At 38.3% G+C, this 16,359-nt stretch overlaps 1 protein-coding gene across 7 annotated transcripts in view; it reads right to left on the bottom strand.

Moving 5' to 3' along the window:
- UBAP2 (ubiquitin associated protein 2) overlaps positions 1 to 16,359 on the bottom strand; it is a 109,955-nt gene that overhangs the window by 54,041 nt on the left and 39,555 nt on the right. For 3 of the 7 annotated variants that reach the window (XM_030511752.1, XM_030511753.1, XM_030511754.1), the window contains exons 6-9: positions 11,138 to 11,192; positions 9,835 to 9,938; positions 4,707 to 4,766; positions 3,470 to 3,522 (exon numbers count right to left, since the gene is read on the bottom strand). In XM_030511752.1, coding sequence (XP_030367612.1) covers positions 3,470 to 3,522; positions 4,707 to 4,766; positions 9,835 to 9,938; positions 11,138 to 11,192 — 272 coding nt within the window. The remainder of the gene's footprint in view (positions 1 to 3,469; positions 3,523 to 4,706; positions 4,767 to 9,834; positions 9,939 to 11,137; positions 11,193 to 16,359) is intronic. The other 4 variants (XM_030511756.1, XM_030511757.1, XM_030511755.1 and 1 more) reach the window with 2 other exon arrangements.

Genomic DNA, 16,359 nt, shown 5'->3' with positions numbered 1-16,359 from the left:
CCCAGAGCCACCTACACTACCTCAACATTTCTCTGATCCTTCAATGTCCATGCCCTGAATATTCCTTTAGCAAAATACAACCTCCTATTTTCACTGCAGCTAGCCTCCACTCTATTTAAGAGCCTGCTGACAACCTACAATACTTGCTCAATACTCACTAGTAAATACAGGACTATTAGATCACAAAAATCTAATCTTTCCCAGGTCATTAAATTTCACTCATCTGCTCCTAACTTGCATCTGACTAGAGAACAACACATTTAATCAAAATTATTCTTCAGAAAAACAGCTGGTCTTTATCAGCAAATACATCAACAAATACATCAGCCTCCTTGGTTGTTTTAACCATTAGTCATGCTGCTAGAATTGTTTGTTTATTACACATTTAAATGCACAGCTCCATGTTCCAGCCAGAGGTTCATATTATGCCTTTGTCTGCTAGACTAAAACCAGAGCCCATTATATGCCAATAAAATAACCTTTTCAGATTCAGCAAACTGAAAATCTCATTCTCAAAGACCTATCAGCAAATAATATTCAGCTGTTTCCACAATTTTTGTTTTGTAAAAGCAATGAGTAATTGGATGCAGTACTTTAGAATCACATCCAGGAGAGTCCACATATAGAAACATAAATCAAGAATGATTATGAGACAGCAAGAGTGCCTACAGGCAAAAAGACTGCAATAGCACTTTTCTGCCACAGTATCAGCCCTTGAGGAGATCATGCTGAGCTGTTCCTTTTCCATCATCCACTACAATCCTGAAAATTTTTCAGTTGCTGCTTTTCAGAGAACAGCCCCTGGTTCTGGAGGTGTGCCTTTATTTCTATGAAGCAAATGGGTGCTTGGATATATTAAAGCATTTTTCATTTGAACAGGTCAAGTCTAGCAAAGTTCCAGATCTCTCTGCATGACTTGCTTACTTATGATTGCCATTCCAATAATTTTTGGATTTGCCACACATTTAATTCAGCAGTGATTTTACTTTTATTTCCAAATCATCGATAAAAACACTAGGAAGGCATCTGGCCTGGGACTGGATTCCTTTACACATCTCCTAGAAACACCCACGTTCAATACAGGTCCTCCAGTAAAAGATCTGCCAAAATTTGCAGGGCAAATTTTAATCCACTTATTGTGTTTTGTGATAGCACATAATTATTTTTAGAAGAAAAGGTGTAGATCAAATCTCTTACAAGGACATACTCTGTCTTCACAATTAACTCTTAATTTACTTAAAGACCATCATCAGGTTTATTTGAAGGGGAGCTATTTTCCATAAAGCTACACTGAATGGCAGAAGCTGTACTGTTACAGCTTTTAGGGTTTTTGGCTTATTTCTTTGTGTATTTTGTTTTGGGTATATTTTTAATTTTTCCCCTTTTCTTTTTAAATCATATGAATAAAATTTTCTTTTATTTTTTCCCCAGGCATGTTCTGGGCTAATGTGTCTGCAGGTACCCATTTCAGCCACTCTTTCTGAACATGAGTACATGAACAACTTTCTCCTAGGCTACAGGGATTTTTCCAGGACTCTCAAAGTAATAAAAATTAACAACAATCTAGAGATTTCATCTGCTGCTCTTTCAAGATTCATGTGCAAATTTCTTGGGTTTAATAATTAATCTAAAAAGAAAATCTATTGCTAGTCAGCATTGCTCAACACCCCGCCTGTACTACAAATACTGCATTGTACCAGCATTAAACAGTAAGAAACAAGGTCAGAAATTTTCACTATCCCTACCCCTCAGTCCACCTCTACCATATACTGCAGAAATAGCGGACAAGTTTAAAAAAAGACATCAGCTTTTGACAGCAGTAACCAGTACAGAAAACCTAGGAATTTTGGAGTTTCTTTCGACTTTCTCAAAAAACACAGACCTTTCATTAGGTAAGGACAGAATTTTCGTATCTGTTACATGACACATTCACACATTTCTAGCTTTAACACCGACATGCCTCATCACCCTCTACAGCTATCTGTAGAGAAGGAGGTGAGAGAAGCGAATTGGGGGTCCATCACTTTTCCGAAGCAAAAAGCGATAGGTCAAGAGGAAACGGTCTCAAGCTGTGCCAGGGGAGGTTTAGATTGGGTGTTAGGAAAAATTTCTTCACAGGGAGAGTTGTCAAGCATTGAAAAGGCTGCTGAGGGAAGTGACAGAGTCATCATCCCTGGAGGTAAAGATGTGCAGATGTGGCACTTGGGCACATGGTTTAATGGATTTTGGCAGTGCTGCATTAATGGTTGGACTCGATTTTATAGGTCTTTTCCAACTAAACAATTCTATGATTCCATGTTTCTATGCCACCCTACAAGAAGAGGCAAAAGGGATGATTTTTGAGATAAACTCTTATTTTTCTGAAAATAAACTTGAAATACTGAATATTCCTATAAAAGATGAAAAACTTCTTAAAACCTAAGTCTTCCTTTCCATATTTCTTGTTACCTCATTTGTTTTCTGAACTGCTTAAGCTTTAATACAATAACTGAAATTTTAAAAATCACAAATGCAATTTTCACATGTGATGATCACAAATGGTAAATGCTTTTAAGAAATTAGGACATCTCTTACCTGATAAAGAATGCGAACCAAAATTGTTGTAATACTTTAAACAACACATCATAATGAAACAACAGGAATGAAGCAATTAAGTGCTAACTTCAGCATACTGCTAGATCCCTTTTTTAATATTATGAATATGAAGTTGGACTAAGAGAAGCAATTATGCAGATTTCAAACAACAAGCATCAAATGAGGACTCTAAAGCTGATAGTAAGCCTCACCACTTAATTACTTAAAAGTCCTGCGACAATATGGCTTTAAATCCCTACACGATAGAAGGGGGAAACATGTGGTTTACTCCCATCAGCATTGAGCAGTGGAGAACTTTTAATTCACAAATACCTAATTTGGGATAAAACTTAAAATTTTATTACCTATGTATTGCCCACCCATAAAAAAAAATTACTATTTCTTGATTCAATTTTATTTCAAAAATAATCTTGTCTAACTATATGTATGGCTAAGTTATTAATTCTACTTGAATTAATAATAAACATCCTTACATGCTTGCAGAAATCGAACTTGGATAAGTCTGTGTCAGGTAATACTTACAATTAATGCCGAACAGAAGCAAATATAAAATTTAGTCAGCAGAATAAGATAACCAAAGCTTACTGTGGAGTGCATGGTCATACATACTCATTTGTGAAATACACAGGTTGCATTTAGGAAAGAAAGAACTGTGGCAGGGGGGCTGGAGCTAGATGATCTTAAGGTCTTTTCCAACCCAAACCACTCTGTGATTCTATGATTCTACATATTTTAAACAGGAATTACAGCAAGAAACACAGCAAGAAATATCTTGCATACAGCTAAGTATTACTTTGAACACTTAGTTTCTGAAGACAACACAGAAACTCTAAGGGTAAATGATCAACTGGTCTATCCAACATGGTAAACTTACATCTTCATTCCAATCTTCTGCTGTCCATTCTTCTATTGAGTTTTTCCATGCTCCTATTGTAATATGGGGAAGGAAAGAAAAGAGTTACAAGCTAAAGGCACTACATTGTATTTCAACCATTCTGATTTATAAGTTGCCCTGTTTTCATTATTAGTGGAACACGAGGAGAGGAGATGGTGGTTGGAAACACGGGAAGCTCCAGAAAATTGGTCTGCAGATATAAAATTTTGGGCAGGTTTTTTTCTTTCCCCCTTTAATTTCTGATTTCAGGAATTTCTTAGCCACTATGGTATCAGACATAATTTGCATAAATATATGTCTGCAAGCAGTGATTAATCCTAAATATTGTAAGAACTTCCTCCTATGTCCCCAATGACCTAGAAAGGTTACTCAACTCTCCCATGGGATCTCACAGTTTCATGCACAAATTCATACAGAGCCTGAATAAAACAGAACCACAACACCTGCTCCAACATCCATAATCCTACTTTCAAGATATTCAAATTCCAGACCCATGCTATGCCTCTGGAGGCTCCTTTCCAACCTGTTAACTCTCTCCTTAGACCAGAACAACCTCAATCCCTTCCTGTGATACAGCAAATTTATTTTAAAACATATATAATTCATATAATGGCAGCAGAAGAGTCAATCAGCTTCCACTGTAGCTGCAAAACACCTCTCCCCATAACTTGTTGCAGTGTTTATCTAGTGAACACTGGAGCACAGTGTGCAATCCACAACATGCGGCAATGGGAAAACTATGGGAAATGATCCTACAGATGCAAGAAACCTGATTCCTTCCATAGGAAACAGCAGGCACAGACATGCAAAAGCAATAAATAGACTGAAGTCCTTCACCACCACCATAAGCATAGGGAAGGTTATCCCAGCCAACAATCAGAGCCTTCCTTTAAATTACATAACCACAAGTGAAGAAAACACCAGCAGTACAGATCCTGCTCCCACCACCTTTGATCAAGTACAAAAGCAAAAGAACTACTGCTTTAATCATCTCTTTTTACTTAACCAGAAACCCTCTGAGACAGGTTCAGCCAGAAACAAGCCCCCAGAAGACAGCATCAACTGTCCAGTTTATATTAATGCCATCACTGGATTAGTGTATTCTTTTGTACAGTGTTACAAAACAGTGTTTTGGGCAGAGAAGGGCACTAACCCAGTGAGGCAAACAGGCCTACCACGAAGATACACACACAGTGGGGAGAAGAGAGGTTTATACCTTGGAATCCAAAATTATTTGGCAGGTCCTGAGCAAGGTAACATCCACTCTGTGTTGGCTCTGTGGAGCAATATAGAGTTGCCTGAAACATCTTGTGCTCATGTTTTACCAAGCAGCCCCTAACCAAGAGGTTTCTACATACTGCAAAATAACTAATAATCAAATCCCAGCAGAAAATTAACTACAATGCCTCAAATTTTCAGACTAACACACACATTTCCACAGAAATTTTGGAGGGGAGAAAAAGCCCGATGAGCAGCAGCTTTTGGACAAACAGTTGATTTTTCTTCCCTTCCCCCTGACCAGCATAGGATACCCTCTGATATTTCTTCTTTAAAGAAATACATCCTTGTATTTGCACTGCTTGCATTTATCTCCCATCAGTCAGAACAAGGCCTGCCTCTGCAGAAGACAAACCTCATGGTGGTGCCAGAGCCACAACAATAGAGCTCAGAGTCTGCTAAAACAAACACAAAAAGAGCTCAGATAAATCAAGCCCGACTCTTGAACATCCCCCACCACTTCTGGGAGACCAAACCTGTCTGGAATAATACGTGGGACATTTTCCTGACATTCAATTTAAACATTTATCTCTTGCTCCTACTTCTGAACATGCTTCTGTGCATTTACTCTCTAATTACTGAACACAACCCTTCACCCTTTTATTAGTTTACCCTGCTAAGTTTATTACTGTCATTTATTAACGCTCTACCTGCCCAACTCACTCCTTCCAGCCTCAATTATTTCACTGATTTTCTCTGCATTAAATCCAGTTAGCTAATGTCTTCATCTTGTTGGTGGGATTCTAAGTCTGATCTTGCCACAAGCACATCACTTTCCTTTTAGTCCAATATCCACCTTGGCATTATTGCAACTCCATACATCTTTTTCCCAACCTTCCCCCTGTGCCTTGCAAAGCATCACAATTTAAGAGCTCTGTGTTTTCCACTGAAACTATGCTTTGTATTTTTAAGGATCCTTGTCACAGCAACTTCAACCTAGATGGCTATGTGTGACTCTTTCCTGTTTCCCTTTGCAACACATTCAGTTTTAGAAAGCTATAAAGCAAATAAAAAGTATACAATATGTTTTTGGTAAGTCCTCAGCTACCTTTTTTTTTTTTTTTTTTTAATAATCAGCCATAGATTTAGCCCAAAATATCTTTTTTTTGTCTATCCCAAACTTGGGTACTAATCTTTTCCTTCTGGATTACATTCATGCTCTAGAATGACCTGAAGTTTTCCTTAAAACGTTCCTTTTCACTTTTACAGCAGCCCTAAAACCAAACACCTTCCATGTAATTCCCAAGCTACACAATTCCCTTCCTCCCTCTTGGTAGTTACACCATAATTATTTTTTTTATTTCTTGTCATTCTTCAATTTGAGTCATTTAAGGCTGCTCATAACTAAGATAACAAAGGATTATTTTTCTGTGAAATTTATGAAACTCTATCAAAGTAGAGGTATCAGTAAATTAGCAGAATGCAACACCATTTTTATAACCTACTTTGAGAAGTGACCACCTGCAACGTAACTGATTTATAAGAACTGCTGTGATCTGTCACTCAGAGTCTCCCACTGCCTTGTATATTACAAAAAAGGTAAGAGATTGAACACCAGTCATGCCTCTAAGAAAGTATTAATCACGCTGTTCAAGCTTAATCCCCTTTGGAGGAGGATTGGTCATTCTGTTTCCTCCCACCCGCACCTTTTCTTTGCCTTTCAGTTGTACAATACTTCTATAAAACCAGGATTCAGGAAAACCAATTCTGAATTATTTGGAATACAATTACACTTAAATATTATGAACCACTAAAAATTCACCCTTTACTCTCTTTTTATTTCAACCAACAATGCTAAATTTTACCTCCATAGAACCAGCTAGCTTTTCTATAGGATTGCATGAAGAATGTTTCTAGGTGCAACTAGAAACACCTTTCATTCAGGCTACTATGATTCCTCTAGTACCTGCAACAATTCAGGACAAGAGGTTCTAGAGCACTTTCAGAGCACATATTGGGGCAACTACATTTTGGAAACAAATAGTGTATTTCATTTTAATTTAAAACATTAATGTTGGTAATTTCCCAGCACTGGCTTGAAGAGGAAATACTTAGTGAAAACTCAGAACTCCACAGAGAATTTATATTTGCATGTTGTCTTCAGAAAACATTTTGATAAGCAAACCAGTTTTATTTCTCCAGGTAGTTGCCCAGTTATCTCTTTTTTATGTAACTGCAGATAAAAGACACTAAGTTTTCATGTAGCTAGTATGAGCTAATTTAGTTTTCTTTGAGATGAAAGAAGAAATGGGACTGAGTGATGAGGAATAGAGAGAGGGATTTCCATGCTACCCTTCTTCTCTGTACACTCTTATCTGTCATCCTTCATTATGTCACCAAAGGCTTTATGGATTTCCATAAATATACATCACCCTCATTCACATCTTTAGTAACTCCACAGAGGGAACTTATTTATTACCATGACTGTTGATTTGTAAATAAAAGTACTGTAAATTAAGGGGGAAAATTCTGAAATCTAGTATTTGCGATTAACAAGCAAAATCACCAGCTCAACTTTGTATAATCTGCTTCCAGCCCCACACCTTGCCTGCCACTCCTTCACCCTACCCGCGCTTTCATCTTCCTTCCCAGCACTCTCCTTTGCTTTAAAACTACTACTCCAGCTGCAGTCTCCTCTAATGTGCCTCCTTGAGATACTTTCCATTGCAAGGTTGAAAGTGCTTCCATCTTAGACAACACTAAGTGATTCAATTTTAAAGCTTACTCTTTTTAAAGAGATCTCTTCTTTTTGGCTTGGGGACTTACTTCAGACATTCCTATGGCTTGTCTAAAGAGGAAACACTGTAAAATAAAACACTCTTCCTATGGTCATATATAGAGACAGACATTTTTGCTTTGTCAGCTATGGTGCCTTTTCCATTTGCACTGAAAGAAAATTAAAATTAGCAGCAAAAAGGCACTTTGCACCAAAACAGAACATTCACACTTAACTAGTTTACTTCAAATTTCCACCAATCAAATGATTGTGTATGAACTCCCCACACTGGCGCTCACTCATTCATACTCCTATGAACCATTGGCCAGGGAAGATTCCAAAATGCCTTCTCACACCTTCTTCTCCGTACCATGCTCCCCAACTTTCCATACAGGCCTTAAGTTGCATTTCTGAAGTGCAGCTCTTGGTGACATGTGCACAGCCTAACAGCAAAACCACACTAGCCATCCAAAAAGAAGTTCAACATGTCAACTAGCGCACTTCGAATTTCCACAGCTGTTTGCTCAGCAGCAAACTCCTCAGATCGACACATTCACACTCTTACAGGAATCTGTTTACCCTCACCAAGCTACTCTTATTCCAGGGCAGAATTCTTCCATTACTGAAGACTCAGGGGATGCCTACAAGAAGGAACAGTGGTTGCCACAGGGGAGGCAATGAAGGCTACCCAGGGTTAGCCAGGAGGGTCACAAACATTTGAGCTCACTTGGGAAATGGAGCACAAGTTAACGTTGTTCATAAGCCACAGCCTCACAGCTGCATTCAGTAATAACCAACCAGTGAATTTTCTACCTCTGGTCCAGTCTCCTCATGCCTTTCCTGTATGTCTTCCTTCTTTAATTAGTTAACGTTACTGCTTCTGCAATACTTGTGACAACATACCCTGCCCTCCGCTTCCGCACAGCGAACAACAGTATCAGTATTCAGGGGAATTTTCAAGCCATTAGGTGTTCTTCTAACTCATTATCTGATGAACTTATTTGAAAAACTAGCATGAATGAAAGTAAAAGGTGCATTTCTGTTTGCACTATAGCCCAAGTAATTTCAAAAGTCATTCCTTGGAAAGATGCCGTATTTGCCAAGAACTCCCTTTCGATAACCACAAATATGCTCAGTGCCACTCTCCCACACTGGACCAGAAGGCATTCGGAGTGCCAAGACAGATGCCTAATAACCCCTCCTAAACTCTGATCCTGTTATTGTCACTGCTGGGTAGGTGGAAAATGGCTTGTATCAAGTTTAGAAAGCTACATCACAAGCAGCTCACAGCAGAGCTCAATGAAGGACACCCTGGCCTCCAGTATCAGTCTTTTCCTTCCACACTTGACACAGGGATTAATGAAACATCATCTGCATAGGCTTCAGCAATGAAGTGATCAGAAGAGTTCCCCTTTGCTGGGGTTAAAAAAAAAAATAAATTAAAATATATCTTAGCATTCAGTGGTTCCCAAGTGTGGACAATAACGTACATGAACTCCTCCGTCCTGACACTGGATTTCCTTTGTCTTCATCTCCTGTCACAGAGTATAGGAAGCAGCAAGGTATCCTGTTTTCCCAATCACAGACAAGCAGTTCACATTCTTCGTTTCTGAATCACCATGAGATGACTGCTAAGTGCTCCTTTCCAAACTACATCTGTCTCTTTAGCTGGGAGCACATACTTCACACTTGAAACTTCACACAGAAACACACAGCTACCTCTATCTTCAGACAGGCAGACTGCTCTTTTGGCTTCCATTCAAGTGCCTACTTGTGCTTTAGTTAATCATTCTTCTCTTCAAAGGTGTCAGATCTTGGAACTCTCTTCCATCACAGAGTCTCACATCTTTACACTGCTGCGTTGCACAGGTGGGGCTGCCAAAGCCATCCCAGTGCCACTGAGTGGATTCATATTTGTAAATGGTTTTTCTTTTCTTTTTCTTCTTCTACTTAGATATTCACACCTTACTGCATAATCTCGCTTTTAGTAGGATTTATATTCCTTAACTACATTAGGTGAGTTCTTAAGTAGTACTTAAGATATCTAAACAGTTCTTCACATACCAGGTTCTTCCAATAATTCTTCAAATCCCTTTGTCTCTCAAGGGATCATTAGTACTAAAACAACAAGAACTGCAAATTGCCTTCCCTTCAACCAGAGAGTCACTCAGGCTACAGCATGTGTTCTGCACATTAGTAGCAGTTAAGCTATAAAAGTGAACTAATATCTGTGTCACGTAAGATGTATTCACATTTTCAGAAGTTAACTGAACACTAACAGAATGGTTATTTTAACTGCAATTTGCTACAGGTCTTCATTCCAATCCTTCCACTTCTTGAAGCATCTTACCAGTTCCATCATCTGCATCATTCTGACCAGTCTGCCAAATCTCTGATTTTGTCCCAAAGCCATCAGTGGCAGAAGACTCCGTATAGTCTGCAGGGTTAAATGTCCTAGAGTTTTAAAAGTTAAGAAATGGAAGAGAACACATGGGTCATTCAATGAACACAAGTCATCATTTTTAGCTGAAGTTGTATTAGATTTAACATCTTGACTTCCACATAATTTATCTTGATAGTTTTGTTTTCAAAATAATTTTTTCCTCTATGAGCAGACACAGATAAAAAAGGGAGAAAAAAGAATAGGAGAAAAAAAGTGAGGAGACTGGGAAAAAAAATATTACTGTAGAGAAATTGAACCAAAACAACAATTCCTGAAAAAGCAGTTAACAGCATACCTACTCCTCCCAGTCTTATAAAGCTTTAGCTCATATGCACAATGATAAGACCCTCTCAGCTGATGGTTTCTCAGCAGGTGGCTGACTGATGAGAAACCAGTATATGTCCTTTCAGAGCACCAGACCTGCACAGGACAGGAGTCGGAACATCAGTAAGATTATTTCAGGATGCACTCCTGACAGCAATGCCAAAACACACAGATGCAGCTAAAAGGTGAAAAAGGATTACTGAAGAAAAACCCCTTTTCAGCTTATTATCTACAAACATGAACAAGAAGGATTATTAGAGAAATAGTACTAGCCTTCTGTTCATCATGACATCACTAAAATTACATGAAATGTCATTCAAGGCAAACACCGAGTGAAACTAGTGGAGGCTGTATTTCTATAAGGCAAATTATCCCAACAAAACTGAGAACAAACTTCAGAGTTGCTGAGTAACTTCTTTTGATTCTGTTTTAGGGACCATGTATGTCCAAACAGCAGAAGCATGAAACCTCAAAATGGGAGAGAGTTTATAATCGCTAGACTTTCTGGTTTTATATAGAACTTGCATGTTCTACATTACACTGAAACAGATATTTTTTTGAGTTGACCTAGGACTATATGCACCACACAGAACTTTCAGCCTCCAAGGCACTATGTGGCTGCTTCTGATAGGTACAAACTGGTTCTCCAAGTTTGAGGTATTAACACTGCATGAACATACATTAGGTTTGTGTAGGTGTGTCTAGTTATAAATACCGGTATAAGACAAAAATAATTCATTAATCATCAATCAGACTTGAGAATTTTTACATCCATACTTTTTTATCAAACATACCGCAACATTAATACATACAGTGGCAATATTGTCAATTAATATTGTCACTGAATTTGATCCTTGCCAATATCTGCGCTCTGCATGTTTCTTACCCCATGCCTTGGGCTGAAAACCTCCCCGCTCCTCTCCCTCTGCCACGTCCAAACCCTAGGAGAGAAAACACCATTTAACAGCAACAGCAGAGGAGCCACCAATCACTGGTCTAGCACATTAGAAAATACTATGGTTGAAGAAGAAATCTACCATAATTAAATACTATTTACTTCTCAAATTTCCCCACAGGAAGGAAGCAACAGTTCAACTAAGATAATGCATTTCAGCAGGACTTGGAAATCATTTGCTAGCTTTTGGGTATCTAGTGAAGTAGCTCCAAAATCCAAAAAAAAGGACTCATCTAAAGACTCATTCCACATGAGACTGCTATTGCCATATCATCAGACATTGCTTAGAATTTTGTCTCTACTTTCTCACTCTTGCCTAAGATGCTCTAGAATCCCAGCCTCCCTGTATACCCTGATCTCTCAAGAAATTCTCTGTCACCCCTTGTCTGAAAGGAGAAAGTCAAACACTCCATTTGTTTCCTTGTCTGACTCAGCCCACCTGCTCACCCCTACCCTCTGTGCTTTCACCAACCTGTGTATCACACATACCTTCTGCTTCCCCCTTAATCACAGTTACTGACTCAAAAATTACCCAATTCAAATTACTCAAACAACTTCCTTGTTATCACCCACAAGAACATTCATTTCTATTTTAACAAAAACAAGTATTTGTTGCCTCCAATTTTGGTTACCAGCCTCAGTTTATAAGTTCCTTGATACAGTGAATGGCTTCATTTCCGTCTGCTGTGTAGGGCCAACAAGGCATGAATTGTATTACTTAACCATTTATAAAGCACATGTCTAAATAAACCATTAAAAATTATTTCTTAGATATTTCTACATAATTTTTCTCTTCCTTTTTTAAGGCCTCAATATCTGAGGCTTTTCCAGCTTGTTGGTTTGGGGGTTTTTTGAGGAAAACTGTGAATGTCATTTTGTACTACAAAATGAGGAGGAAGTCAAGAGCTGCAGACTAAGAACAAAGTGGTTTGTTTTCACAACTAAGTTATGTGGTAATAAAAAGTCACTGAGCAACTACGAGTTTACCAGAGCACAAAAGTTATAATTCTAACTCATCAACACACTGTCCAAACACCAGACCTGCCCAAGAGAGGTTGTTTGAATTTGTATCAGAATCACCCCTTATTTTCAGGGACCACATAACCTGAATAAGACCAGTAGCTCCAGTACATGGTAAAACCAGTTTAGGAAGTTCCTATTTTCATGACTTTCCTTTCCCTCCCCTCACCACTCATTCTTTCCCTTGCCCTTGTTCACTGTCCAAGTGTTCAAAGACATTTCTGGACCTCTAAAATGTTTACTACCTACATTTCCAAGGACTTAGAAGCATCAAAGCAGCAGGACAGCTTAACCCATGTTTTGATAGAAGAGTTTACTCATATCCTATACAAAGATGACAACTGCTAGCTACAGAGGAACCATGGAAACCTTGCAAGGAAGTATTCCCATCCAGCAACACACACTATTTTGGTGGGACAAGAACTTGGCCAGACCTGCTATCTCTATCTTTTGCTCTCTTTACACAATCAGTTGGAAAGAAGACAGACAGAGGTTAGGAAAATGTTAACAACAGCTGCAACCCCACAATCACCATCCCTCTTTACTAAGCCCATGCACGGAGCTGTGCTCTTTGCTCTGCCATAAACAACAGTGCCCCAGATCCTGCTGTACCCAAATAATTGTAACTCGGCCTCTGAACCTCCTTGCTCAGCCTACCTATTCAACTGCTCTTTTCTCCTTTGCCCACCTAAAATCCCTAATCTGGGAAGATGATACATGGCATATCAGGGTCACAGCTCTCAGATGCACAGAAGTCACTGCACTCCAGACTATCCTTCTGCCCAGTAAATAATTTTTATAAGAGTAGAACCAGCTAAACAATTTTACTAGGGGATAGCATAGAGGCCATCTGTGTAATAGATTTACTTCCTACAGCTATTAATACAGCATTAAACACCATTTACTAGCGATGCACAGAAGACAGAAAAATAGCTTTTGACAAGCTCAGCTACAAGTCTGGGAGCTGCAATTTCCAGAAACAGTTAAGTAGAACTGATGTTTAAGTGAGGAGGACATTAGGTACAGAGAGATTAGCTCTCTGTACCTAATCTAGTAATGTCAGTTTATGCCTGTAATGTAAAAGGTGCACCTTTAACACTGCTCTAAAAAAATGTGTATAAATGGTTTAGATCACAACAGCCAACGTCTAAAAAAAAATAAAAATCCTGTGCTAATTCACAGCAGCAATTCTTCTATCAATACTTTTATCTGCCCACAAGAAGAGAGCAAGTGACTTGGCAGTATCTTATTAAATCTAGTGTCTAAAGGAATAGATTTTCTTACTATCAATCAGCAAATGGAGCTCAAAAGCAAATGACGGATATCTGGCAAACAATAAAAGCACTGCCCTGCCTCACATAAACCCTTCATGTTTCTTTACACTTGGATCTACAAACAGCCTAAAGTATCAAGGCAGTATTGCTTACTCATTTCTGTACCAGGAAATCAGGACTGGGGAACTATGTTTAAAGCTGATTGTGATCCACATTCTTGCTACTACTCCTATCCAATATAATTTAAAACTATGAACTATTTAAAACATGTTTTTGTTTCTTTTAACATTGTAACAGTTCAGTTGTGTACTGTTAGGGGTATTTTTCCTGCTCTCCACCATATCTCCTTCAGCTGACTTAGTCATCACTTACTGAATTTACATTTTTGTTTTCTGGGATGAACTCTGAAGAAGTCAATACTTCCTTGCCACTCAAGCAGGTGGCAAGATTATCTGTTTCCACTAAAGCCCACAGGGAATTCAAAACACTCAAATGTACAATCAAGTCTTCACTCTGCTACCATCCATGCATAGAAAGAATAGTTTCTCATTCACAACATTGCCCCAAAACAAACACACACTACACAGGAGCATGAGAAAAGTGTGCAGTACCACAATTCAGGTGGCCCTACCCCATGAACTTAACAGCTTACTCTGTAGAAAATCTAGTTTTCTGAGCTTGCAGACCTAAATCCTTCCACTGCAACACAGCTGCTTTATTTCAAAGCTCAGATTTTCACATTGACAGGTTTAAATTAGATGAAAGCACTTTAAGGTTAAAAAAGAGGCCTAAGAACAGCTGAAAGGAAAAGTAAATGCAGACTGGAAGGGCAGACGACACCCCAGATTTGTGCTTATCTCTGACTACACAGTCATTGAGCAGCCCTGGTCTCTGCTTCGGAAATGCAAAGCCAGCCATCCTCAGCAGACATCAACCAGGGGCTTAAGGCTTATGAAGAGATAAAGGGGCTAAGTACAGAAAGTTTGTATTCTAGGCATTCCATACTACAGAAACAAAAAGACATATTTAATAAATTCAAATCACTTTTGTCTTACTTGTCAGCATAAATCTAGAAGCATTGGATCAGTTTTATATACTGCATGTACTCTAGTAACCATTTTTTGAAGCACATGCAGGTAACTTTCAACTCTAAAGTTATGTTTAAAAGAAAATAAATAACTTACATTAAAGCTAAGTTCTGGTTTCTCTCAAAAAAAAAAAAAAAGTAAAATAAAAAAAATTATAGCTTCCTAACCAATGCAGAATCAACTACAGCAAAACTAAACAACCTTCAGATTGTGATCTCCAGAAGGTCTGCTCTACATTGATGTCTTGAGAAAAAACAACATCCTCACTAGTTCTGGCAAAGGAAACCCAAAATATATCCTGTGCCAACTGGGCTAAGCTTTTAAAACAAGGGAATGTTTAAACATGCAGTTCTGATTACAGAATCTCATTTTTTTTTCCAAGGATAGCATACTTATGTAAAAATGTTTAAAAAAAAAATCAGGAGTACAAGCTGGGTTATAAACAAATATTTACAAAAAGCTTAAGCTGCTTTGCTTTCTTATATAGCCAGCAGGAAACACAAGAGTTTAAAGGCTCTTTATCATGCTGTTTAAGTCCAAAATTAAAACATAATGGTTCTCCCATTGCTTTTTATTTCTGTTCTGCTAGAAAAAAATTCCCTGTCAGCATTCACATTTATGACATGTTCATCTTGCTCTTGGAAGAATGATGAAAAGGTGAATAGATGAACAGAAGTAAAAGCAACAAACCCATTTTTACTTCACAAATCAGAAAAATTGCTACACTTGAGTTTGTTAACAATTTCTATACTGAATTTAGACCAAAAGTTCATCTACCTGATATCCCATTATCGGCTCTATGATCAATGAGATATCTAGGGAAGAATATGCGAACTGAAACCACAGTGCAGTTTCTCTGGACATTTTCCTGGTCTACAACTATTTGTAGCTCTGACTTCCTCAGCCAAAGATAACTTACATACATCAAAAACCCTCAATGGTTTTTCCTTTTCCTGCTGTGGTTCTTTTTTAGGATGAAATTGCCAAGTCTCTCTGCGTGTAAGTTTTTTGCACCCACATAATCTTATTGAAAGGAGTTCCTTAGTTAACTACATGCCTGAAGAACCACCTTGGTTTGTTGTGAACCTGTAATCTATTGATTTCATTTAATATTCTCTCATTTGCATACTTGGTTGGAGTGATCATTTGATTCCCCCACAGAACCTTCTCCACACAAATTTTACAGATCTCTACCATACATCCACTCGGCCCACTCTTTTGCAGGTGAAGTCCCACTCTGCTTGTTTCTCACTTCCCGCATCAGCCTTTCCAGTACCTTCAAAAGCCTTTTCTAGCTCTACCACGTCCTTTTCAACATGGGGTGAAGAACAGTGGGAGAACCAGACCTGCACTTAAAATTGAAGATATGAGTACAGTAAAAAAAATGCAGCATAATCCCCCCACAAAAAAAAACAAAACAAAAAAAAAAATTGTGCCTATAAAGTTTGACAGTTTGTATAAAACACTGCAGCTCATTAAAACACAAGTGAATAAACATTTCTAGAGCTGACAATCTTAAAGACATAACCATCTTCCTCTAATTCCTTCAAGAGATTCCATTCCAGATGGTTACAAATCCTTGCAATACTGACACACGAACAGTAATTGCATCAAAGTGATTATGTTTATCACCATTATAGTATTTTTACATGTAAATTAATCTCAATCAAGAAATCCAGTTCTGAAGAGACAGACAGATGGGAAGGCCATCCTAAAAAAAAAGAAATCCCTTGACTGCTTTTCAAGCCAAGGTTTACAACCTCAGCTGGGC

The sequence above is a fragment of the Strigops habroptila genome, chromosome Z, assembly GCF_004027225.2.
Source record: "Strigops habroptila isolate Jane chromosome Z, bStrHab1.2.pri, whole genome shotgun sequence".
Taxonomy (NCBI): domain Eukaryota; kingdom Metazoa; phylum Chordata; class Aves; order Psittaciformes; family Psittacidae; genus Strigops; species Strigops habroptila.
This window is presented reverse-complemented; position numbering and strand designations above follow the sequence as displayed.